This window comes from Neopsephotus bourkii, unplaced genomic scaffold, assembly GCF_033783945.1.
Source record: "Neopsephotus bourkii isolate Nb327-2 ecotype Australia unplaced genomic scaffold, CSIRO-AGI_Nbou_v1 NB_1358, whole genome shotgun sequence".
Classification (NCBI taxonomy): domain Eukaryota; kingdom Metazoa; phylum Chordata; class Aves; order Psittaciformes; family Psittacidae; genus Neopsephotus; species Neopsephotus bourkii.
In genome coordinates, this window is record NW_026901837.1 from 2,683,736 (window position 1) to 2,710,593 (window position 26,858).

Here is a 26,858-nt window from a genome sequence, read left to right on the forward strand (position 1 = left end):
GAGCTCATTCGCATCCTGCACCATCCCACACATCCACAAAGTGAGCCTTACCCAGAAATAATAAACATCAAAATAATAAAAAAAGTTAAAAAGCCCAACATTAGTTTTTTGGCTCAACTTAATTGCTTATGGTCGCCCCACACTGCCCAGGTGCTCTATTTGGCACAAAGGAGGGGGAAAAAAATATAGGACTTAACTCTCTTAGAGCACTGCTACCTTGAAGCAGTGATGAAATTGCAACCCAAGACACAAAGCTGAACAATTAACCTTTTACAAGAGCCTTATTAGTTCTACAATGAACACCAAAGAGATAAAGTCATTGGGACAAATCTGTTCTACAAACTCAATTACCTGCTTGTTTAGTTTATCAAAGCTGAGGTAATGAAGTTATAGGACAGTTCACAGGAAGACTACCACACCACAGCAAAACCCTCCCAAATATTAAGTATTGATCCTTACTGCAGGCTGCAACAACACTTGTTATGTGTTGCATCTCAGAATGCCTGGAGAAAGCAGGTTTAGACACCCAGAAAAGACAAGCAGCTCAAATTTTATACAGGGCTTGAGAAAAGCATCCAGTTAAGTCATACTGTTCTTCAAGACAACAGTACTGAAAAGGTCTCTTGCAAGTTTATTTTAAACACTACTAAGAGCAAAATCTTAATAGCTTGCAAAAGAAACTATCCCGCTAAAACACTGACACTAGGAAACACATTGAACTTTTTCACAAGTAGTAAAGCAGAATACATACATTCCTACTTTCCAATCTTCCTGGTGGCACAAACACTGATTTTTAATATTTTTTTTTTCCTCCTTCCCTTTATTCTATGAGCATTTACTACAAAACTACAGGACAAATCCCAGAATGTTAGGGACCATCAGCAATTCCCAGATTTTTGGTGCTAAACCTCACTTGAAGAAAGTCGTGAATGTTTTACACTCTCATTCCTTCTCTGCTGGTGCTTTACTGTATCAAGTACCAGCAACCTAAAGCAATGCAGTTGTAGAAGGAAACAGCGGCACCAAAGGCTCAGCCTCCTGCGTTTTGCTCTTGCTTCAGACTGTTTTGTGAGAGCGGCTGAAAGCTAATGTGACTGAAGCTCATCTTCTTCCAACCTATTTTTGACCAAAAAAAAAAAAAAAAAGAAGGAATCTTTGAAATGTCTTTCAGGTGCTGTGGTTCACACTGCAAAAGGATTTTGGAGTGAAGAGCACAGGAATGCAATTTGCTTCAAAAGTTTGCCCTGATCCAGTCCTCTCCCAGCAGGCTCTGCTGCAACTGGAGCTTAAGCAGCTAGCTAGTCCACCTGGACCTCAGCAAGTCCACTCAGGGCAACAAAGGCATCTCTATCTACACTGGGTTCTCTAGCACAGGTAGGGCAAAACACAACTCAAGAACAAAAATGTTAGTTGGTCTTAAAGGGAGAGAGCAGAGGTCTTGACAGAGATTACTGTGTTTGGCCCAGTACTGTGTGCCGCTAGCTAGAAAACCGGCTCTAAATTAGAATCAAAATGAGACTATCAACATCCAGATATCCCTAGTCATTACAGGAATCAGAAGTTAGCAGTGCTGGAGAATTACTCCTCTCAAGACACACATAGATCATCTCTTAGCTTCTGAAACAATGCATGTGTTTTGGTTTAAGGGTTTTATTTTTCTTTTAGCTAGTGAATTATTCTGAAAACAAGAAGTTTTGGCTAAACATTCACTACTCTCCATCATCACAAGGTTTCAATTTATTCCTGAAATCCAGTTCAAATGCTGGAACACATATGCTTGAACACATACAAAACTGAGAAAACCACTGATTTTCCTGGAAATGAGTCACACAACAGCCATACACTCAAACACTAGAACACCACAGCAAAGCAAGAGACCACTCCAGTAGTCCTGAATGTGACCTGCACACCACCTCAACTCTCCATTTAAAACCAGCCTGCAGAACAGAACTCAAGCAGGAGACTGTAGGCACACTATTACACCCTATGCTAAAAATTAGACTATACTCACATTATACAATCCATTAAGACAATTAATGAGGCAGAGATCATTCTTTCATTTCCATTCATTGCCATGCCTGGTGATTTTCACTCAGTTGACTCATTTTTGTACCAACAGTGTAATAAAATTTACATTATATTTCAGAAAGTATGGTCTGACGGAGCTTTGTAAGAATCTAGCACTAATTGCAGAAGAATATTCAGCAGGCCCTCCATACACTTGACAATGCTAACTAGAGGGAAATTAGTAATGTTTAATGGCAGGCCTATTTGGAAGCTGGCTACAATCCATATAGCCATATTCCAAAGTTAGGCTGTCATTTTCTGTCATTCTGTAACAGTATCTGAAGGTCAAATATAAGGCTAGTAAAGTGTTTCCAAGCTTGACAGGTTTTCTGTGGCTTTCCCTGCTTCTCTCAGCCCCTTGAAACCAAAGTTAACACCACTGAGCATCACTTCTAACCATACCATTCTGCACAGCATCTCAAGTAAGTCACATCAGTTTCTCCAATAAGCAGCTGCTAAGTACAGAAGAAGTAAAACATGATTCAAGAAAAAGAGCAATTTTCTCCCCCACTGCCTCTCATCCCCTCAACAGAACAAAAATAACGCACAGATCTTGAGTTTTGGAGAAAGGTTAGGGAAGTAGGAGTTATTTTTCTTCTCTCTGATCCCACACTCTTTAAAAGCAACCCAAAGATTAAAAAATGTCCTCAACAACAGTAACACCTCCCTCTTGCAGTAGTCAGGACTTGGAAAGACAAGGCAGAGAAACCTTTCCTTTCCAACAGAAAGAATTAACTCCTCAGCTGTACAACAGGTAGTATCTGGAGGGCAGAGATCAGTCCTCCAAAGAGGTTCTCTAGCCAGTGCCCTGCCAGAAGCCACAGGCATGCCTGGCAGCAACCAGGACTGTAAACAGCTATGAGTTAGCACCAAAATAGCATTTGTTCTGTCAGTTCTTTCTATTGACACCATACTAGAAGGTACAGGAGTAAGATTTCATTGTTTTTTCTTTTACATATAAAACTAAGTTAAACAGAACCAAACAAGCCATTTAAAATGGCATACAGAAAACACTGAATAGCCACCAGACACAGCAAAAGGGATCACTCTCAGACTGCAAAGCACAAGTGTTTTTAAAAGGTCTGTAGTTTCAGAGATGGGAATCAGCATCAAGCATCCCTATTCTACCAAACAGTTAATATGCTGCCTTTAAACACTATTTCTACAGCCCTTTTCATCTCAAAAAGGCTGTTAAAAATGTGCTCCTGTGCACAGCCTATGTACCAAAATGCTTTCTTCCAAGAACAGAAAGATGCAGGAAAGCCAAAGGGAAATGACTGTGGAAATGAAATTTGCAACCAGAGAAACTTTCAAACACTGCCTGGGGGCACAAAACACCATCCCAAAGGTCGGAACATAAATCTAGCACTTCGGGACATTTAACAGTGACTTGCAGGGGGGAAAATTAAAGCCCCATTTTAACACTCGCTGTGACCTTACGGCACATAGAAACAGAGGCTGATTAACTTTTCCTCTTTGGCTTAAACTCAATAGTTTGTTCTTTTTCCACGATGAAAATTTAGGTCACCCGACCTAAAATCCCGGGAAGATAAGGGAGAAAAGAACCCAGAAAAAAAAAAAAAAATCAAAACAAAGCCTTGGACCCCAGCGCAGCGATGACTCTGCAGGCGCAGAGGCGCGGAACGGAGCGCGCATTTAGGGGAGGCGGGCTCCGACCCTGCCGTTCGCCGCCTGCCCCCAGGTACCACTAAACGGCTGGTAGCAGATACACAGCCAGCCCACCGGCCCCCAGAGCGGCGGCCCCCGGGGAGCGCTCCACCGGGCTCCCCGCAGGGCCGGATCGGCGCCCCCTGCGAGGCGAGCGGCGCTGCTGCGGGCCCGGTCCGGTCCGGCACGGGCCCGTTCTGCCGCGGCGTGGAGGCACGAGGTCGGGTGAGGAGATGCCCGCGGCTGTGGGCAGAGGAGCAGGCTGGGCCCGGTGGAGGGCCGCTCACCGGCGTGCTGGTCCCGCGGCCACAGGTAGTAGGTGGCGGGGATGACGATGAGCCCCACGAAGCTGGTGAGGAAGTAGAAGAACGTGTTGCCGCTGTCGTCGTACTGGAACTGCTGCCCCGCCATGGCCGCTCAGCGCCGTGCCTTTCGCCCCCTGATCGTTGCTGCCGTCCACCGCCGGCGGCACGGTCTGGCCGTCCCGGGCCCGAGCACGGCCTCTCCGGGATCCCGCGAGAACGGGCCCTCCCCCGCCCCCTCCGGGCGCCGCCGCCGCGGAAGCAGACGTGTCACTGTGCAGCCACCATAGCCGTGCTGGCGTCACCGGCAGCACCCACTCCCCACACACGCCCCTACCCGCCCGCTGATTGGCTCTCCGAAAGCCCCACCCCTCGCCTTCCGCCGCGCCGGGCGCGGGACCTGAGGAGGGCTGTCCGGTTTGGTCCCCGTCCAGGGGGGTGTTGTGTCGCTGCCCGATGTCGCCGCCCGGCTCCCGCGGGCGGGTGGCCGCCGTCGCTGGCCTGCGAAGACGGGGGTGCCGATCCCCGCCTGGCTCCCGTGCCACCGCCGCCTATCCGCAGGATGGCGCCCTTCCCCTAAGGTAGCGGTCCGGCAGCCGCCTGTTCGGTGTCCGCATCCGCGGGCTAAATAAGCATCCCCTTGGGCCCTGGAAAGCGGTGCGGCTGGCGTCTGTGATGTGCGGGAGTGCTGCTGGGGCGGTGCTGGTTTCATCCCGGGTGTGGGTGAAGCTGGGCGGCTCGGCGGCAATGGCTGTGGTTTGCCCTGGGCATGGGGCAGCGAGGGGACGGGGATCGGGGAGAGCTGCAGGAGCAGGGTTGGGGAAGAGGGGGAGACGATGAGAGGAGAAGTCGGGCAGCAATATTAGGAAAGTAAATAAAGGACAAAAAGGCACAATATTCTTAAGATGTGTAAGAACTTGGAAGGGAAACAGCATTCAGGGGGTAAATAACCAACTGTTATTGAAGACATTTTGTAATACTTGGGTAAATAAAGGACCATTCTGTAGCTGTAATAATAATTCAGACACACAAAGTCCTCATGATTTTCAGGGTAGACCCTGATCTGCCATGTGAGGGCAAGCATTTAAAATGTGTCTGATTCTGAATGTAGTTGCAGCAATGATCATACTCTACAAGAGGATGTGACCCTAAAGGTGTTAAATCAAAAGGCAGATACTGTGTTGGCATCACACCATTAATGGCAAATTACCACTTTGAAGCAGCAAAAGTTGCTAATCACACCCATTCAGGGGAACATGCCCATCTCTACAGCTTCACAGTCCCATGTACAGCCGCTCATAAATGTGATGTCATAAATAGCTCACATTTCAGACTATGGGAAAATGTGACACAGAGGTGGTGATGGCATCACATGCAATGGAAGTGTAGGTCATGCCTTAGTGGAAATAAGTGCTGTCTCAACATTAAAGAAGACTGATGCAGGAAATTGAGAGAAAGGTAATAGTGCCACAACCAGGGAGGGACACGGAATGTCCTGGTGCCACAGATGGAAGAAACCTGCAATCTTTTTAGGGAAAGGATTTTGTATTAATTAAAATGTTTAAAAAATAATTTTTCATTTATATCATTTGTAATTGTTCCTAGTTATTTCCTTGTAGGCTTTGCAGACAAAGTTTAAGATATTTCCTTCCATGTCTTTCACTATATACACTGCCTTCAGTATTGTAGACCTTCTGCAGTGATGACAACTCTTGTAGTAGCTGTTTTAGAGGATACCTGAATGCATGAAGCTTACTTCCCTCTGGGTTCATGATCCTTAATGTTTCACAGTGAGGCAGAGAAAAGCTTCTGTACAGTAAAAAAAAGGCAGTATGGGTAAGTACCCTGTAGAAAATCTCTGAGCGATGTGATCAGCTGATCACAGAAGCCAGATCAGAAGGAAAGGAGGTATCACTCATGTTGCAGATCATAAGACTGCTTCTTAATGTCCTCATTTTGGAGCCCTGCTGTGGATTTTCTATCAGCTGTTGGCAACATCACTCCTTTGCCATGTTGACGTGTGAGGGGGTTAGTCACCTGAATGGACCTAGTGAGGCTGCTCTTATCCTCATCCTGTCTCTGCCCCCTGCAAGCCAGCTATTAGCCAGGAGCCACTGGAAAGGAGGACCTGAGAAAAATATTTTCTGCCATCTGGCTCTGGTATGTGCAGTAACTGAATAGCAGTGAGCAGAGACCATTCTAGCATACACCCTGATGATTTATTCAGGTGATGTTCCTTATGTACATAATTCCGCGTAAGCAGTGATGGTCATCCCTTGCTTCCCAGGGGAAAGAGAGAAGCGTTTTCCATTCATGGTCTCTCTGGAAGGTCACCTGGGTAAAAACAACCCCAGCTGCTTGAATTCCAGGGGCAGCTGAGTCCACTGGAAGTGAAGGTAACATGGGAACTCCCCAGTAGCTATTTCTAAACTAGAGGAATTCAATCTTCCCAAAATGCTCTCGAAATACTTAGAAGGACCCACTGTATCAAATCACAGGAGTGCCCTTTCTCACAACACAGCACTGTCACGCTACTAGTGGTGAAAGTGACCCCTTCCTCATGGGCAGGGTCTCTATGCACACATGGGTTACTGCAGCCATGGGGGGTTCCGCCAGCATCTCACAGTCTGCTGGAGGGTCTGCCTGGCTTCCCTTCAGCACCCTGCACCAGGTTCACATTGCTTGGAGTTACATGCGTGGTCACTTGCACTGTGGTTTCACAGTCACAGCATCTTTCTTGCATGTGCACTGATGATGTTTCTGATCTCATGGGTGAGTGTCATCTGCTGACTACCTCTACCAAGTGTGCACCTTCAGCTTTTATGAAGGGAATGTTACAAAAATGCAGCCCACTGAGTTCAATACTGCCTTAATTCCTACCCACACAAGCTGGAGACCCAAATTACTGGCAGGAGAAGGAGAACTTCTTTTGATCTCTGGAAGAAAAGCTCTGACAAACCTGATAAAATATCAAAGATGACAACCTGGTTTAGCGGGTAAGAATGGTGAAATTTTGAACATTTCAGCTGCAACAGATAGGTGGTTTCCAAGCAGAATTAAAGCATTTATTATTGGGAAATGGAACTTATAATCCAGCAGATACACCTAAACCAGCAGATGTGAGAACTTGTGGCCCATATACCACAACCTGCCTGATCTTCTGTGAAGCGGATTCCCTTCCCACAGCCGATGGAGTCTGGAGAGTAGGGATTTCCAGAGGCAGTGACTGGCCAACAGATAGTATTAGAGAATTCCACATACCAGCCACCACAGCAGAGTTTGACTCTTGAGTGTCCACTGAATCAAGGAGCGGAAAAGACATTCTTCTATAAAGTGCTTTTTATTAACAGCACTACAGCTTGAGCTGGGTGTCTCCAAAAAGGGACTCTAAACAAAGAAACCCCTAGACATTTACATACCTTTACAATCTGAGTTCCCCACCAATTTTAGGGTCTGGGGTTTTCATGATTTTATTGCTTCAGTTCGCTCACTGTTTCATTGCTAAGTGATTGCTAAGTGGTCATCTTAAACAATATACAGTGGTTGTATATCCTTTTTCGCACCCTCTTAGAGCAGTTTTGGCTGGTTCCATAGTTAGCTATTTAGCATGTTGTAATAGGGTAGTTACAATCTATAGGCTTTGTCTAGCTATTAATGTTAAAGCTGCTAGTGGTAAGTTTCAACTAACTTTTTCTACAATAGTTCTCCTTTTGTTATCCCATAGGCAGAATATTTGTAGCCTCTAAGTTGTAAACGGATTACAGCAAATGTTCCAACACTGAAGGCAAACAAATGGTATTGTAAAGATCATTACAAAAATGAATAACCAATAATTTTGCCCTACTCCTAACTCTGGTATGCAGGAGGGGAGCCAAGACCTTACTTCTTGGAATTAGCTGAAGTGTTGTCCAATTGCACTTTAGGCATTAATTTTACTTGTTCCCACAACTTCTGGACACCAGCTGAAATCCTTCCGCTCTGGTCAACATAGGTGCAACAACTGGTGTTAATAATTGTACATACTCCCCCTTGTGAAGATAACAAAGTATCTGTTTTGATATGCCATTCTGTTTCACAGTGTAATTTTGGAGAGTTGTGACACCTATTCTTGCAATGCCCTAATTGCATCAGCGATATTATTGCCAAGGATTTGTCACCGCAGTGGTAACCAAGGCCTTTCCTAATCTGCTCACTCCCAACCACCTAGTGAAGGAGTGGAATGCAGTCAGCCTTTCTGTTAGTGCATTACTATGTTTGTTCCTACAAATAAATGTCCCTAACCGTGATCCCGATTCCATAATCAAATTTGAAACATAAAAATAGTAGGAGTAATGGCTCCTAACATACAAGTTTCTGACCAACCTCCTCATAATGTTTTGCAAGCTCTCTTACCACATATCTAAAACTACTCTTTTCCCTCAGGTACAGGGCAAGGTGTATTGGAAAAGTCCCCAAGTATTCCTGCCATTCCTATTTTCATTGTTTGGTTACAGTCATTAAAGCTGCTCACAAGGGTAGCACCTTTGTATAGGAGCTTCAGTTGAAGTGGGGGGAGCCTGACGTTTTACACCTCTTGGATATCTGCTCTTTGCTCTTGGGATTACCACCTCCCACTGTTGTGAATCAGTGTGGTCTCGATGATAAGCAGTTACTTGGTATAGGTATCTCTAACAGGGGAATGCTTGAAGCTGAGTGTCATGGGAAGTGAGTACGTATTACATAGAATCATAGAATCATAGAGTAGTTAGCGTTGGAAAGGACCTTAAGATCATCAAGTTCCAACCCCCCTGCCATGGGCAGGGACACCTCGCTCTAAACCATATTACCCAAGGCCTCGTCCAACCTGGCCTTGAACACTGCCAGGGATGGAGCATTCACAACCTCCCTGGGCAACCCATTCCAGTGCCTCATCACCCTAACAGGAAAGAATTTCCTCCTTATATCCAATCTAAACTTCCCCTGTTTAAGTTTTAACCCATTACCCCTTGTCCTATCACTACAGTCCCTAATGAAGAGTCCATCCCCAGCATATCCAACAGTTATTTTTTTTAGTAATAGAGACTATGGTTATGACAAGTTAAAATAGAGGTTTTCTCTCATAATGGGGCTTTCCCTTTACCTGTGTAGTAAGCTTGGCAAATGTTAGTCACTTTACACATAAAACCTCCACAATCTCTCATATAAGGGTAGCATCTTAGTATTAAGATGTGTAAAGCCCCTTATAAGTAGTCTCTGATAGTTCACTTAACCAGGCATCAAGGGAGTCCCATGTTCAAGTAGCTCTGGAAAAGAAACAAAAATGCCATGAATTCAGAGCTCCTTCATCCTTCAGAAATTCAAATGGGCTTAATCTCCAAAGTACGAATGATGTCTGAGTGGTGGACCCAGGCTTCCTTCCCTGTAACCTTTACAGCAAGGCAAGAACTTAATAAGAAATTATACAGCCCCTCCTACCTGGGTTCCAGTTTAGATTTACAGGAAAATACTTCTATTAACACTATCCGCAGGCTGCACTCTGCGTACCTGTATCTCTGGAGAGGTGGGCTGGTACCACTGAGCAGGCTCCCTTCTCATTTTGAAACTTTATTGTAAATTTAGAATGCAGTGTGTTAAATGCTTATCTCCATTCAAGAGGCTGGTTTTGGCTAGGATACAAGTTCTAGGCACAGCTAAATGTCTTCCAAAAAGAACTTCAGCAGGTGATAGTCCTAAGGTTTGCCTCAGGGCATTCTGAATGTCCCATAAGGCTAAATTTAATGCTTCTGACCATTTTAACCATGTATGTGCTCATATTTTAGGTATTCTCTCCTTAATAGTTCTGTTCATTCTTTCTACTTGCCCAGATGCTTGAGCGTAATAAGTGGTGTGCAATCTTTTTTCTATCCATAAACGCATAAAGTTGGTCAATTATTTCTGCAGTGAAATGTGACCCTCTGTCAGATTAAATAGATACTGGTACTCCATGCCTAGGAATAATTTCTTTAAGAAGAGCTTTTATTACTCCTTCAGTGTCTGCTTTTCTTGTTGGGAAAGCCTCTAATCCTGATAATTGATCTGCTATCACTAGCAAGTATTTACATCCACACAGTGCAGGTGCATCAGCATAATCTATTTGCAATCTTTGTAATGGGGAAAGTGCCCATGGTCAATTTCCCAATTCATACACTGGAAAATTTTTGACAGGTAGGACAGGTATTAATAATTCTTTAGCAGCTGCACAGATGGTTGGGCTGACAGTACTTGCTCTACTTGGTTAGCCAATGCTTCCATTGGGCTTTAACATGGAATAATCAAGTTATAGTCAGCGGGTATTTCTTCGGTAAGACTGTTTTTTTTTCCCCTTTAAACAAATACAAACTCAGGATCCCCATCTTTATCTAATCCGACTTTTTCTTACTGGTAGCACTGGGGTTTTACATGGGGATTCACACACTTCAAAGATTCCTTGGGCGAGGATTTTCTTCTTCACGGGGATGTGCCACTGCTCTCCAGCAGGGGGCGCGCCTCCCCTTGGTTTTGCTCGATGGGCCCTCCCCCGGGTTATTCTGCAGATCCCTGGTCACCGCTTCCAGGGGCTCCGGGAGCTCGAGGCTGGGATACTGGGCCTCCGGTGCTGTACATACCCCCGCTACTGTGTGACTGTACCCCGGGGCTTGGAGGAGAGCTCCTAGGAAACGAGATGGGACCCTGCTGCTAGTGCAAATCTTCCTCACGCCCCCTTATTTCCTATTGTTAGTAGGAATGGGTTACTTAAAACATGTTCTCCTTTTCCCATTGCCCCTTGAGTTAACACCTCGTCCCGTGATACAGATCCCTTCGGTGCAGAATTTAGAAGTGGTAGTGTTGCTCCTGTGTTGACTAAAAATTTAACTTCCTTTCTTTCCCTCAGTTATGTTTCCCTTATGATTCAGCTGAGCTTTTTCCATCCCATAGACTCCAGTTTCCACAGAGCCTTCTGAGTCCCCTGACTCCAGTCATTGTGGCTCACTTCTTGATTCCTGTCTTACACCTCCCATGTCCAGTTTCCTGCAAGGCCCCTTTGGACAAAGGGGACATTCTCTTTGCCAGTGGCCAAGTATCCCACAGTAATGGCACTTTTCCTCCCAGTTATTTCCAAGTCTTCTCGTTCCTCTTCCAAATTTCCAGTCTGACCTACCTCTTCCCCTGCTTTGTTCTCTTTGAGGGGGAATCCCCTCCCTCACCCTCTTAGTTGCATACTCTTTGCTGGTGCCCCAGCTAAAAGACTAGCTGCTTGCTGCATTTCCTGTTTCTTCTCATTTGCAAGTTCAGCTCTGTGTTTTTCTTCCCATCCATTGAACATGAACACCACCACGCTTAGGATCTTTTGTAATGCCTTCCCTTGCCACTAGGCCTATATTCTTTAATATATTCCAGCATATCTTGATCAACAAATGCTCTTGATGCTAGTTCATTGTTAAGGTTCTGCACGGTCATTCCTCCATATTTTAATAAAAGTCCACCATAATCATCTCCCATAGTCACTAGGGTGTTCATTTAGCCTCCGCCTACATTCCTGTACTTTCATCCAGTTCACTCCCAATTCTCCACAAGCTCTAATAGGTTCCACTACATTCCAGATTGCTGTCTGACAGTTGGCTTTATCTCCTGCATTTTTATAATCCCAATTTGGATCATTTGCCAGCCAAAGATTCCTGTTTTCCCCAGCCTGTTTCATCAATTCTGCATCCTTTTCAGCTATTTTGTCTCTTTCATCACATCAAAATAACTCCTTTAATAATATTCAATAATACTGGAGTTTCCCCCCATGATGAGTTATACCCAGTACAAATGTTTGAAACTAATTGCGCACATTGATCCGCATCTTCCCTCAGTCTGGGCATTTTACTCCCCCACACAGCCCTGTGAGGAAAGACTGAAGGAGTCTTTTCTCCCTGGAGAGGAGAAGACTCAGGGAGTATCCTCAGCACAGTACCCAGTTCTTAAAGGGCTGCTACAAAGAAGATGGAGGCTGTCTTCACAAGGAGCCACATGGAGAAAGCAAGGGGCAATGGGTACATGTTGCACTAGGGGAGGTTTCATCTTGATATAAGAAAGACATTTTTTACTGTGAAAACAATCACTCACTGGAACAACCTCCCCATGGAGGAGTCCCTATTTGATAGAGTCCCCATTGCTGGAGGTTTGCAAGATGTGACTGAACAGCTCATCTCAGCTCCCTGTCCCATAAAAGGCTGGACCAGATGACCTTTCAAGGTCCCTTCCAGCCTGGGCTGTTCTATGATTGTATGATCTCCTGGATTCCACAGTTTACAGATTAGTAAATATATGCAATATTGGAGGAGGAACTCCCCACCTACAGGCTCCTGGATCACAGCAGGATTTGGAAGAACGTTAGCACAAGCAGTAGCTGGAGGAGTGGCAGAAGCAGTAGCAAAAGGTGGGTTAGAAGCAAGCAGGGAGCTAAGGGCATCCTCTATGCTGGGTATGCTCCCCATATCTGTATGCCAGGTCTGTGTGCCTTACACTGATCAGGCTGTACACACCTCTCCTAGTGTGCTTCTGAGCTGGGACTTGAACCCACTGGAACACAGAATATCCAGAAGTTAGTAGGGAGTTTTAACACTCACTAGGCAGCACCTTCCTTTCCCAAAGTTCACAGGTGAACGCACTGGATGCCAGCAGCTGGACATTTTGGAGAAGAGAGGGTCTGACATCCAGTAGTGGTTTCCTGGAGTCCCATCTGGGTTGCCAAACTTTTATGGAAATTCCATATACCAGCCACCACAGTGTTTCTATATCCTGTTTCACACCCTTTTAAAGCAGTTTGGCCAGTTCTGTAGTTAGCTATTAGGCATCTTGTAATATGCTTGTTACAGTTCATGTACCACAATCTATAGGCTTTGTCTACTCTAGCTATTAATGTTTAAGCTGCTAGTTGTAAGTTTTGACTAACTTTTTCTGCAGCAATGGTAATCCAACACAGCATTGGGAAGTTTTCCAGCTCACACCATTGCCAAACAAGTCTGATAAGAAGGTGATGGATTTCCAACGATTTACCAGTTTTATAGGTATATTTAGTTTTCAGCAAAATGCAATGTGATGTTATATAAGTCTAGCATATCTGGGTCATAAAACCAACAAAGGAAGAAAGCTTTTAGGGTACGTAGGTGAGAAGGGGAGAAGATAACAGGTTTGCATGGCATATTTCATTGAAATGAGCATTGCTAATAGAATAGCTCTTTGTAAGGGCTTCAGAAGAGCCCATAGCCATAGAAAAGCTGTAGGAGGAAAGGTGCCCGCAGCTAGTTCCCCAAGGGCAAGTGCCCATACCCTCTTCCCTGCAAGCACAACTGCCCTTCTCACTGACACTTTTTATTGTGGCTAGTATATTTATTTCTGGTAGAGGAGCCAGATTCAAATTGATGGCCCAGTGGATTTGCATGTTGGTTTTGATGGAGCTAAAACCAGCAGTTGACCAGAACCATAGAAAAGTTAAGCTGTACAACACATCTAACATGACGCGATGACCTAACATGATTAACAAGGAAGAAATGTTCCATGTTTTAACTTCTTCTTGGGGTGCCCACAAGAGTGTAACCCCCTCTGGCTGGGATTCTTGCATCCCCCTATGTCCGACTTGCTTCCAAACAGGGGCAAGAGAAGATACGTATCATATTCTCCTTGGCATACTTCCTAACATTTTGGTGTGATTTCCACAAAACCTTCTGTAGATCCACTCCTGACAAGGCACAAAGACCAGGCCAGTCTGATAGCAGGGATGGGGAAGGTGAGGGAGAAGTACAGGAAAAAGGTTCTAGAGCAAGTTGCTGGCAGCTTGTCTCAGTTTGTGTAGAGGTTAATAGCACTCAAAACCCCTCAATGCTCCTGAACAAAGTGAGATGCCAGAAGAGCCAGAAGAGTGGGAAAAGAAGAGCTTATGCACTTGATATGTGATGTCTAGGCTGTGATTCCCTGGAGTCTTACCCTTAGCAGAAAATCCCCTGGTTGAGTTATATCAAGAATCAGTTTGGTTGGCATTTTGGCCTACTTTCTTCTTTCCTCTTGGGTGCGAGGGAGCAATTGTGGGGATGCAAGACTGAAGCTGAGCAGTGCTTTAGGGGTTGAGGGTTTCCACTGACCTAGGTCCAAACCTGACCTTTCTCCTCTTCCTTCTTTCTCTTTTCTCGTCTTTCCCTCTTCCTCCCTTTCTTTCTCTCTTCTTTCTCTTTCTCCTTTTCTCAACCTTTCCCCCAGCCTCGAATATGAGGCTTTTACCCTTCCAGAGGTGCAGGCTTCACCGCAGGGCTTCACAGGCATCAGAACAGGGCACTAATGTTGGAATACTAACAACGAAAGCCAGAGCACAGCTGCTGCTTCTCTGGAAATTAACAAGTATTGCAGTTAAATCCAGCAACTGGGACTCAGGGGTATTGTGAGGATAGGCACAACAAAGATGCAGTAAGTGGATTATCTGAAAAGTCCTCCCCCCTCCCTGTTTCCTCTGAGTTTCCCATTTTTGTTTAAACTATTTTATACCATATTTTTAAACATGGCCTAAAAATTATGCAATAATACTGCCTTTGGAAATGGAAAATCATCTGTAAACTACACTTACTGCTTGGCATTTAGAACTCTTCAAACATACCTGGTTTGATAGTTGACCTTGCAAACTGGGGAAGATGAAAGTAAGTCACAAAGATCCCTGTGGGTTAAACTGTTTTCCAAGCTGATTATGAAGCTTAGAGCTCAAACAGTCTTTGCACAGAAACTCACAAAATACCTTTTTTTTTCAAAGGGTTATCACCACCTAATTCATTTTACCCCTGATTTCACATTAGAGGTGTTGTTTACTCCTCTGCTGCTCAGAAAATGCTCAGGAAGTGTGATATTATGGTCCACCCCACAAACCTGCTCCAAGATACAGAGGCTTGGCACAGCATAACACTGCTGACTGCTTACCAAGGCTGGCTTTTGTTAATGAATGTTGTTTGAATGTTTAAGAAGGGCTTTCCCTAACATTTTATTTGTTGCTCAATCTCAGTCATGGTGCCAGTGATCAGGTGAAATTTGTATTGTCACCATTTCCTGGCTGTGTCAGATTTGTCCAAGAAATAGTTGCAGAACCATGGACGCAGTGTTATGCACAGGGGCTTGTGCTGGCTTCCAGAGAGTTTTCATCAGTTGTTATCAATGATTTATAATTAACTACAGCTCTCTGGTTTACTTTGTCCTCTGCTTATTTTCAAGGGGCAAGAGTGTCTGGGTTTAGATTAAAGTGCCAGAATGCAAAGGATGATAATTTGTTTTCATTGAGCTTGAAAAGCAATTAATATCAAAGAGAAGTCATAGCAAAAATAAAAGGGACTTTAAAAATAGTACCTACTGGCTGAACTCATCTACACCTCACATTTGTGGCTAAATCAGATGTTTGTTGGTATATACTCTTGTTATAGAAAGTGAAGCAAGAGGAGGCACAGAGAAAGGCAGCTGAAATGATCAAGGAGATCATCTTAAGATCATTGGACAGGGAGCAAGGAGTCAGGCTGGGACTCTGCAGAGGAGGTGGCCAGGAAAGAGCATGTTGGAGGCTTACAAAGCTTTGGCAACAACAGCTAAGCGGAAGAGCTGGTTGCAAGTATTGCACCATCAGCGTGGGGGAAACTGGAGAAAACTAGGAGACTGCTTTATAGCAGATATTCTTTATACAGACAGCTTTTGTTGCTGACAGCTACGTGAGGCTGGGTGAGTCAGATGATACCAGAAAGCTGATCAAGTGGTTAGATGAACAATAGATCTATGGATGGATGGGACTAAAAGGACTGGGCCAGGACATAGCCCTGAACATCCCTAGCACAGCAGCCCTAGATACAGTAGAGGAAGGGGGCCACAGGAGGTGACTAAGTTTATGTGCTCTCCCTTTTAGCCTCTCCTATTATCTCTGCCCAGTGAAAGCTTATGTTCATGCTTACCTACTAACGTCAGCCCACTTCTGGTAGAGAGGCTTCTTTGCCTCAAAAAAAATGACCTTTTCTCACGAGCAGCCTTCTTGTCTGCAGTGTAATCAATACTCTCTTGAACACACTTTGACTCTGCTGCTGTGTCAGAAATGTCCCAATGCATCTTCCTCAGCCAAGGTGATTTCCATTAGGTCACAACCATCCCAGACAAGATCTTTCATGCAACAGGAGCTGGCTGTGGGATCAGTCTGGCCACACAGCTCTCTGACATGTACTTCAGTGCTGCCCATGGTAGGAGATGGGAATGCTGCAATAAATGAAGATGGGGGTGAAACATCTTTTGTAAGCGGTGGAGACGGGGAATGCTCTGAAACTGTCCTGGTGCACCACAGCAGCAGCCCAGCCTGTGACGCTCCCAGAATGGGCAGCTGCAGCAGTGAGATTTACTGGTGAGGAGCTGGAACAGCTTGAAACAGAACATCAGTGACTTTTAGCTGTGCACCTCTGGGCACACTGAGTTCCTGCCCAAACTGGGTGCCCAGGGCATCAGGAGTGAGAAGGCCTTTGGTGCCTGACTGATCTTCTAGTCAGTGAGCTGAAATAATTGTCATGGGAGATTCAGGCACAGAAGGCAGGGAGTGCAGGTAAATGTTTGAATCAGAGGGATTTAACCTAACCTAGGGGCACAGGGACATGCACATCTTTGCTATGGATAGGGCCAGGCAACCACTCCAGGTGATCCTGACCGCCTAGTGATGCATGCCAGGCAAACAAATACACAACAGCTTCAACCCAGCTAAACACATCTCTCTCAGCCACAATGGGGATGCTGTGACCAGGCAATGGGCAGCTTTGCTGCTCAGTGGAGGTATATTTTAAAGCTTTTTTATTAACCTTGGTGCCTGCCAATCTGTATGAAGTAAAGATCTGTAAGAACAGCATTACATATTTTCATATTTATTTTTCCTCCACTAATTTCCAATTTGCTGCTTTTTTTTTTTAATGTAATCCCGTAGAGCTTTTATTATGGTGCTTTCCTCATGAAAGCACTGTACTTCATGACATAAAGCTGTGACCACAACCTTTCCAAATATGGGCTACTTTAGAGAGCTATTACTTGGGTGAGGATGTAAGATCGATTTGTACAATGTCATCATGCCATGATGACATTGATCCTATTACCAGTGTGTAATTCATTTGTGTATTTATTAGTATGTATTTTCTAAGCTTTTCCATATACAGGCGGTTTACCTTTTAAACTAAAATAGCGAATGGAAGGGCTGTGTTCAGTGTCACATCTGCACCTGTACTTGGGCTCCCCCTTCTCCCCACACGGCATACACCCCTTGCCCAAACTCCACTGAGCATTTCACAGTATTCTTCAGGTGTGTAATGCTCTGCGTTTTGCTATAATGAGGTAATTTTCTGATTGAGTAAGGGAAAATGAAAATGAAAATGTGCTAATACATGTTTTTGTGTGCTCCTAAAAACCTACTTAAAATGGGTTGAGCAGATCTTTAAAGACCAGTGCAAGGACCTTGAGTGCTCTTCTCCGATTCCATCAAAGGATTAACAGGCACCACCACTAGGCTGAGACTTTGTATGATGTTATATCGATTTTTTGCTACAGCTGAGCTGTATGTTTCCGAACACCAGGGCTTCTAATGCAACTGCTACAGCCTTTCACTGTAGCAACTTAGAGGAGCAATGCTGAGATTTTAACAAAGCTGTCAGATTAAGTGACTGCATGGTTACACCATGATATTAATACACGTTCTTAACTGTCAATTAGTTAACTGGCTAATAAAAAGAGCCTAGCTTATAGGATTTTACTAATGAATATAATGCTTTGTTTCTGGGCAAAACATATGCTTTGGATATATAATTAGAAAAAGCCCCCCTCTCTCTCCCCCATCGAGAGAGCATGTGCAGCTGAATAAAGGAGCTCATTATACCTGCGAGGGGTCAAAGTCTGTGGATCTGTAGCTTATGGTATTATGACAGATTACAAAATCACTCTATTATGTTAGTCAATCTGTTTCCAAGCACAAGCTAGCAGGGAGCAAGGCACTAGAACCTCCTGAGCAGGGCGCCTGTTGGCTTTCCCCGGCAGTCTCATGATGGGTCAGCTGGCGGTGACACCACCTCTGACAGCTCACATGTCAGACCTTCCCTGCCTGACTTCTGCCTTTGTTATGGCAGAGCCTCTTCACCGACAATCAATCCCTGCTTCAGGTTGCAAAGAGCTCCCAGTAAGAGCTGAAACAAATTTGAAATCAGTGGGTAGCCATCACTTGTGCTAATGAAAGGGGAAAGCAGAGCACTTGTGCTCCAGCTGACCTCTCTCAGGCTCTCACCTTACAGAAAAACCCCAAATGTAAAAGTAAGTGGAGAGGGGAGCAGCCAAACAGCAACAGCTGGGAGTGAAAACACTGGGTTCAGCTTTAGTGCATGTATCGGTTTAAGGGGAAAAAAGTCATTCATATTGCGGGATAAAGAGATTGCAGACATGATTGAGAGCCTAGGAAATGTTTGACTTTCCTAATCTTTCAGGGAAATCATTCTGCTGCAAAGTCTTATTCGGTCAACTCAGCATGAAACCCCTTGGTACCAAGGGGAAAGAAAACCCACTTGTATTTGAGAATCACTGCAGTAGTTAGCACCGTGGGCACATATGTTTCTGATGGACTGCACATTTCCGAGTGGTTCCACTGTTGCCTTGGGCTGGTTATTTCACACTCGCATCAGTCTGGCAGCAGCACCAGGGCCAGGAGGGTCCCAGGGCTGCCAGTGTGGCACAGAAGGATCAAAGTGGGGTAAACCAGGACCAGCAGGCTGGCTGAGGTAGCCTCTGAGGACTGGGGCTAACAAAGCCACATTTGTGCCCATGGTCAATTCAGTGTGGTGCCAAGGAAGTGTCAAGGTCTGACCGAAGCTTTCCCTGCAGTGGTGACTTGTGCAGGCTCCATTATGTGGGATTTTGTCATGTCTAACCAGCTCTAAGGTCACAGCCTGAGGGGTGATTTCTTTCCATTCCTCAGCTGCCATTATCATTAAACTTGTAGGAACCCATTTCTCTTCACATGTTTCAGAGTCTAGTTTGATTAAGATTTGCAAAGAGATTCAAAAGCCATGAGGGCATAATCTGCATTCACACCCCATAAACCCATAAACTTGCTTTCCCAGGAAGCCAAGCTCAGAAATGTGCCTGCCCTCTTTAAGGGCTTTCCTTTGTTGAAATACCCTGTTGAGAACACACCATGCTTACAACAGGCACCAAGAGTCACACTGCAGAAGCAGCTTCTGTCGTGGTTAGAAGGGGACCTGGTTAGAGCTGGCCCCAAAAAGGAGGAGTGCTGCCATGCAGGTGCCCCATGCGCTCCCCTGGATTTGGGTCAGCAGCAGTTTAAGGAGCCATTTGGCCCTCCTGAAGCAGACAGAGAGCTCCAGCTGCTGCACAGGGGACTGCCCATGCCTCCAGGCACCACAGCATGAGCTTCAACATTAAACCCTCACCATATCCATCCCAGAGACACTTGTGTTTGGAAACAAAACTAGAGTGCAGGACAGCAGCAGTGTCACGAGAAGGAGCCACAGCCCTTGCTGCTTTCAGTACCCCTCCAAATTAGCTGGAAAAGCTCTGAAGTAAATTACAGGGTGAAAAAACGGAAGGAGGAAATGTCTTCCTTTCTCTTTGAACCATCAGCTCAGGTAAGAAGAGGGAGAGTTTCCCATACTTGAACTTTGCTTTAATAACAAGACCTGAAAGAAACTTTCCCTTCATCAGGGAGCAGCCTTCCCTGGCAGACACCATGAAATCAAAATTGCATATGTGGAACAAAGTGAGATTTTTAATAAAAATTCCCAGATTTTTAGAAAATAGGGGGGATTCCTATGAGCCACCTCGAAGATGGATAGTCTGTCAGTCTCTTTCTCTTGGAGATAATGTCTGTTGTATTTCAGGAGCTACCTTTCCTTCTCAAATACATTCACATCCATTCATCCCACTTCTTTGCAGAATATACAGCATTACTGCTCATGCAAACATCCTGTTAATCACCAGAGGCTGAACCCAGCCATGTCAAAAGTCAGTCCATGTCCCTGGAGATCAGCACAGCGACATTAGTTTACACTGGGCAAGGCTTGGGCCCATCTGCTCTGACGTATCTGGCCAGCAGCCAAGGAGTTCATGACTTTTATATGTTTCAACAAAAGGCGTTGAAAAGAGCTTTTGATATGGTTATTTGGTGAAAGAGATCAAACGTTTCCCCTTTGCATTAATCCTTTTCAGGTTTCCAGTATATGAACTGATTTTTAAAACCCCTCATCCTCTAGGTGTTCAGGCACATGGTTTGGGAAATAGTTATTTGGGGTGTACATGCTACTGGGGCAACTCCAGGGGGGAAATGGCAAAGGTTTAGGAAATCACTACCTAGCATAGGGAACATGATAGGGAAAATGATGAGTCCTACCCATCATGCCAGAACTGACAGGTAGAGCAGGCACGGGCAGCAGCTTATATATTCTTCAGCTGGCATTGCTTTTATGCAGTCATCGCCACAAAGCTCATCCCTGTGAGGCTACAGGTGCTCAGGACTGTGTTTCAACACAAGAAACATATCAAAGCATCCCCATTGCAGATGAGCAGTGCTGGGCTGCTCTGCTGCCCGGGACCCTGCCTGACTGCTCCCATGTTCATCTCATATGGTTTTGCTGGGCTGTGCAGGGAGACAGTGGCTTTCTTCCTCCCAGAGCATCCCTTCTGGTGGGGGGCGAGGGCAAATCTCGAGTGGGTCCCTCTCAAACTGGCAGGCACAGGAGGGTTTGCCCAAGGTCAGGAGAGGCTGCATTCATTTGCCCACCACTTGACACATGTTTTCTAACCTCTGCAGCCCCTTTGTGAGCCCAGGACAGCACTTGTTTCTATGAGCACGGCTATTGTACATGTGCCAGGCTTTACTGCTGCTCTTCAAAGCTGCCCCCAAAATGAGATTTGCTTCTGAGAAATAACAAAAGGCAGGCAGGCAGTCATACCTCTCTCCATCTTTCCTGGGGCTTTGATTTCTTTTTAAGTGACCCCTAAGATATTTTCCTATTAAAGCAAGGTCATTTACCAATGTCATTTAATTACTCATTTTTCACAAGAGGCACATCTGACTGGAATCTATGCTCTTCTTATCCCCTTTCAGCAGCACACGTGTTTTTTCTACCAGTGAGTAACATGGGCTCTCTTAGTCTTAGGTCTAACAACCTCTGCTTCCCCCCCCCCCCCCCCTTTTTCCTCATCTTCCTCTTCAGATGCTGGAAAGAAGCACAGTCGACACTCTGTGCACACACATTTCACAGATCATCTGACTCATGGTACAGGAGCTAAGGACTAATGCACTCTGAAATCAAGAAGATGCACTTAGCAGACAAAGAAATGCATACACATATATTTAAAGGTCTATTTTAGATATTTTTATCTGCCACTTCTGTATTTGTCCATGTAAGCCTCTACTCAGAGATGTGAAGCAAATGATTACTGTTATCCTTAGCCACTGTCTGTTTGTGCTGCAGAACATCAAGTGCTAAAGTGATTCTGTTGCAACAATAAAAATCCCAAAGGCAGAAAGCCCCATGGGTAAACTAAGCTCTGGTAAGTCCTGTAGCCTTCCAAGCAGTGAGAGACCCATTTTACTTAGGGAGCTTACAGCTGGCTTGCTAAACTGAAGGGTGCTGTTATAGTTACCACATTTGAATTTCCTTCCCCAACAGCACTGTTAACAGCAGAGAACAGACACCATTTCTCAAGGGTGGTGAGCCTCCTGCCAGTGGCCTTGCCTGGTGAGATACGGCCGTGGGGGAAGCGGAGCGCAGCCAGCTGAATATCATAGAAATAAAGAGGTGAGGCTGCTGTGGCCATGCCAGCCAACAGGCAAGCTGAAAGCCAAGGAAATTGTTCCAGGAAAAGAAAGAAAAGCTTAATCTTAGTAAAAATATAGTCCCTGAGCACTGGCAGGGTCAGGGTCAGATTGGGTTACGTGTTGTATAAGCCCCCGTTATACAAGCCAAGCCAAGCCAAGCCAAGGCAGAGGCTTTCCCAGGACTAGTCAATCGTGCTTTCTCTTGCTAAGTTTTGCTGCAGTTCCCTCATTCCTTCCTTTTCACTGTCCCTTCTTGCGATGCTTGCTTGGACATCAAACAGGCCAGTCCAAGTGCTGCTGTTGATGTGATTTCAGATCACACAAACCACTTGATCTGTAAATAAAATACAATAGTGGGAACAGACCTAAAGTAACTCAAGTGAGTGGCTGCAGTAATGGCAGTTCCTTATATGCTGCTTACCTGTGTAACAGACAAAAAGGGATATTCTGCACTAGGAATATCACCTGCTGTAAAGCAGAGCAACCAGAGCCCAGGGGCTGGACGCAGGCTTCACTCAGACCTGTGCAGTCGGACAACAGCAGCAAACAGTGCTGAGGGGGCTCCTGATAACTGAGAAGAAGCCCACACCGCATACATGTTCCATACAAATAATATGACTGTTTCTATTCGTCCCCCGACCAACTTCAAACCAGCTGCTGAGGACATTGTTTTCCCCTTGCAGCACGCATGCTTCTCTCAGGGCACTCCATCCTGTCCAACCTGAGATTTTGTTTTTCCATTAAATGTTATACCGGTGTCAAACTAATAACTTGCCGATGCTCACCAAACCTCTCTTTGCATCCCAGCTCTCTGACTTCAGGAAGATGTGCTGAAAGCATCTTCAAGCTATTTGGGTTTTTTTTCAATGGAACAACACAAAGTAAGGCTACTCTTCCTAACACATATCCAGAGTGCACTTCCCCTTCCAGAAACAGCTGCCTTCAATCCCTTGACTCTCCCTTTGCCAGATCACTTTCAGTCCTCTGTTCCGATCACATGGGGAAAAGCAGCATTCACCAGAGGAAACGTGTGCTTTCCAGAGTCAGAACCACAACCTCCGTTTGAAAACTTCATCCAACACAGTGCAAGCACAATACTTCTGACATTTGTTTAATCATTTCTACTTGTTTGAGTAATTGCTCTCAACTCTGCACACTCCTGCAATACTTTGAAACGCATTTCTATGGTTTTAATCATCCAAGTTGGATTTCAAGATCCCAAAGAGCTTCTGAAACACGTATTGGCAAATCACCACAGTCTTCCAAAGAAAAGTAGGTACAACATTGTACTGCAAACAGAAAACTCACTGCAATTTTTAGAACTGTGGAGAACATCTGGATGCCCTAACAAATACAACTTGCTTCTTGATCAACAAGAAGGGAAGGCAGCTGTCTAAAGCAGTCTTCGCATGACAGCAGGAAAGAACAAAACAGTAACAGAGGCCCACTGACTTTACAGGCTCCCAGTTGAGGCTTGCCCCTGTAGTAGGGAGGGAACACAGAGTTTTACCTGGAAGCTGGAGAGCTTAATCTTCTCAGACCTGGCCGATATTATATAATAGAACAGACTCCCTATTGTACATTATATTGTTCATTTATACCAGACAGGTATAAAATACCAGTACCACTCATATTTCCCCGCCTTCTTCTATAGGCTCCTTAAAAATATCTTCAAACTTTACCACATGTGTTTTAGGATTCTTCCTTGCAAAACCAAGGTGCTTGCTCCAGTCCCTTTTTCCTGCAGCACAGTAAACTGCTACTGTTTGAAATACTTGGAATAAAAATTCTGAATGAAATCCAAAAGAATATCCTGATTGAGAGTGGCTGTTCTCTCTGTCTTAGCCTAGATCAGTTTGACATAAGCCATTTACTTCATGGTTAACCCCAGAAAAATCCTGCAGGGAATAGAACTCCATGCATTAATCCTGCTCACCAATTTAGTACCACTGAGGTTTGGATGAAGGAGGTGCCACATTGCAACCCCGACCCAAATTTACTGCTTTAACAAAACACCACTCTGGAGCCCTCTGTGATCCTCACACAAACTCCTTATTGCAGAGCAGAAAAAGAGACACCACTGTAAGTGCTGAGCATTACAATGAAACATAAAGCAGCATTAAAGTTGCTCCGTGGTTAATGCTGCGGTTTAAGCAGCTAATCTTGTTTCAGTTGAATGGCATGTTCATTACAGCAAATAAATCAGTAACATGTAGGATTATTGAAGAGGAAAGACATATTAAACCAGTTTAAGGGCATCATATTGATTTTTTTATTTATTTCCTTCTAGCGTCTGATTTAGCTTGGCGGTTTTCAACAGTCAGTTCTAATAAACGCCTCTACAGCACAGATTAAGCAGGTGGGAATGCTGCCCAGAAAGGGTATTATGAATAACTTAAGGCACTGGTTTAATTGCAGCAATCCATGATACTTACTGTGCTGGCACCAGAGGGGAACTTTTGGTATTAGAAGTTAAAACTTCAATCGAGCCATGAGCCAGTATCCCTCTTTCATTTAATATTTGAAAGAGCTTTCAAATATTTTCACCTCAGATGAGAGTAGGGGAGGACTTCCGAGTTCATTTAACTTACGTCCATCACAACTTGTTACTTTTAAAAACTAATTAGTGGTTTACTTGATGGAACTTTGCATCTCCAACATTGCAAAACACTGCAACAGCATCCCTGCCATCCTGTCACCCAATCAGCCCTATCCCTGCCAAATCCCATTTGCAAAGATGCTGTACAGAAGGGAAAAAGCCTAAACCTAGCTCACACTTCAAGCAGCAGGCTCCTTCCAAAGCTATACTACAGAGTATTCCTATATTACTGCCCCACACTGCCAGTTCCCCAGCACTATCCTTGACACAGATCAGAAATTAGTAGGAACAACTTGATTCAGTTTTGGAGACAACCCTGATTGAGCAGGGTCTTGAAGTAGGGCTGGCAGGAGGGGAAGAAACATTGTTAAGGCTTAGGTGAAAGAGCAAAGTGCTCCCCAATGCCAAATGGCCTCCCCTAGGCATCAGCAGTTTGTCTGTGTCCATGTATGTCAAAGGATACAGGCTCCTCAGAAAGGACAGGCAGGCGACACAGAGACTGGATGTCATCCTCTGTGTCAATGACCAGCTGGAGTGCATGGAGCTCTGCCTGGGGATGGATGAGGAGCCAACCAAGAGCATATGGGTCAGGATTAAAGGGAGGGCAGGGACAGGTGACATAGTGAGGCCATGCAACAAGGAAGACCAAGTGGACGAGGCCCTCTATAGACAGGCAGGACCAGCCTCATGCTCACAAGCCCTGATCCTCACAGGGGATGCCTTAGATTAGATGATGATCTCCAAGCTAGACACTGAGTTTCAACTCTCAGAACAACACAAGAGTACTAGTCCCACATGCATCACCCTGGCCGACTCCAGCGAGTAGCAGCAGACACTGATCACAATGATGCAAGAAGCAACACTTCACAGAAGTTTCAGCATGTATAGACTCCACTCTTCTGATGTGTAACTTTGTACACTGGCAAAAATAGAAAAGGTGCATCCTGCACAAACACAAAGATGAGGCTGAAAATGCTTACACCAGCGCGAGAGGGAAAATTCACAACAAAATATGAACAAATATTGGTAAGTTGCCCATGCTCTGATTAGGAGTGCAGTGACTCTGCTAATCACAGAGCTCATCATTCCAGAGAAACTTCATATTCAGCACATGAAAACTCATCTATAAATTAGCAGAAATGCAAGAAGATTTGATGGTACTCAATTAGCTGGACAGTAAGCATCAGAAACAAAGTACTAGATAGAATGCTGAAGCTATCTTGTGATTGCAGCAGGCATTTATAAAGATGGGGGACCCCCCCAAAAAAAAACAACACAACCAAAAGCAGCCAAGGGTTTTGGCTTGAAGACCCAAAAGAACTGGGTTTTGTTTGTTTTAAATAAAAAGTCCCCTGTTTAGTGCTGAACAGGAGTCCTCAGCTTGAACTAGAAGCTTTGTGGAGAGCCTTTCAACCAGGATTACTTCAAAACCATCCACTTCAACAGCATTATACAACTCTGGTATCCTCCCAGAAGAAAGCAGTTGCTTTTAAGTAACTCAGAAGCAAGTCCCTGTTGCCATCCTACTACTTGCTCCCATTCCCAACCTGTACAGGCAGTCCACCCACGTGTCCCATCACACACCAGTGTGGTACCTGGGCTCAGCTGCTCCATCTCTCTGCTACAAATCCCCAATCTCACCTCCACCAATGAGCCAGTTTTCCCCCTTTCCAGCCCAGCTGCAATTAAGGCCCCATTTGTACCCTCTTTTCTCAGCATCTTTCAACCATGAACTGCAACAGCCTCCTCAAAAATACATTGTTCAAGTGTGCTTAAAAAACCCCACATTTCCACCCTCAGTTACGCTCTGAGCTTCTGCTCCACTCATTGGGCAAATCCCCCACACTTCCCACTTGCCCTTCTCCTGTGCTTACCCCCTTTCAAGTCCTTCTCCCAAGCATACAGGCAACCAGAACCATTCCTACTTTTCCAGATTAAGCCGCACCTCACCCACTGCCATTACAACTTCCCCAACCTTCCTGGAAGCCCCTTGCAAATGATGCACATCCTACCACTAGTGCACAAGGCTGCTGCCACCAGGCGAGACACCCAGCTCTCTCCATAGTGAGGCACTGCGCTGCCATTTTTAAGGAAATCTTTCAGCTCAACAGCAATCCAGCACTATGCCTGATGAAGCTGACAATGCAGGCAACCAAAATCCTGCCCCTAGAGACAGCAAGTTATCTCCACTAGCCTTACTCACACACACCCCCAAGAAACTCCGCTGCAACTACCAGGCACCTTTCAATATACTTCAGTAAGCTCTGACTGAGCTGAAACTTCAGCCTTTCTCAGTAGTTGCAGTTCATTTGTTCCGTAATTCAGCATAGCACTGCTCTGAAAACATCTTTCTGATGCAGTTTTCCTGCAAATGGCA

The 26,858-nt window shown here is 45.0% G+C and overlaps 1 protein-coding gene across 1 annotated transcript in view; it reads right to left on the minus strand.

Moving 5' to 3' along the window:
* Positions 1–26,858, minus strand: part of SEC63 (SEC63 homolog, protein translocation regulator) — a 177,182-nt gene that overhangs the window by 54,832 nt on the left and 95,492 nt on the right. Inside the window, exon 2 of the mRNA XM_061366768.1 lies at positions 4,023–4,156. Coding sequence (XP_061222752.1) covers positions 4,023–4,146 — 124 coding nt within the window. The 5' untranslated portion in view covers positions 4,147–4,156. The remainder of the gene's footprint in view (positions 1–4,022; positions 4,157–26,858) is intronic.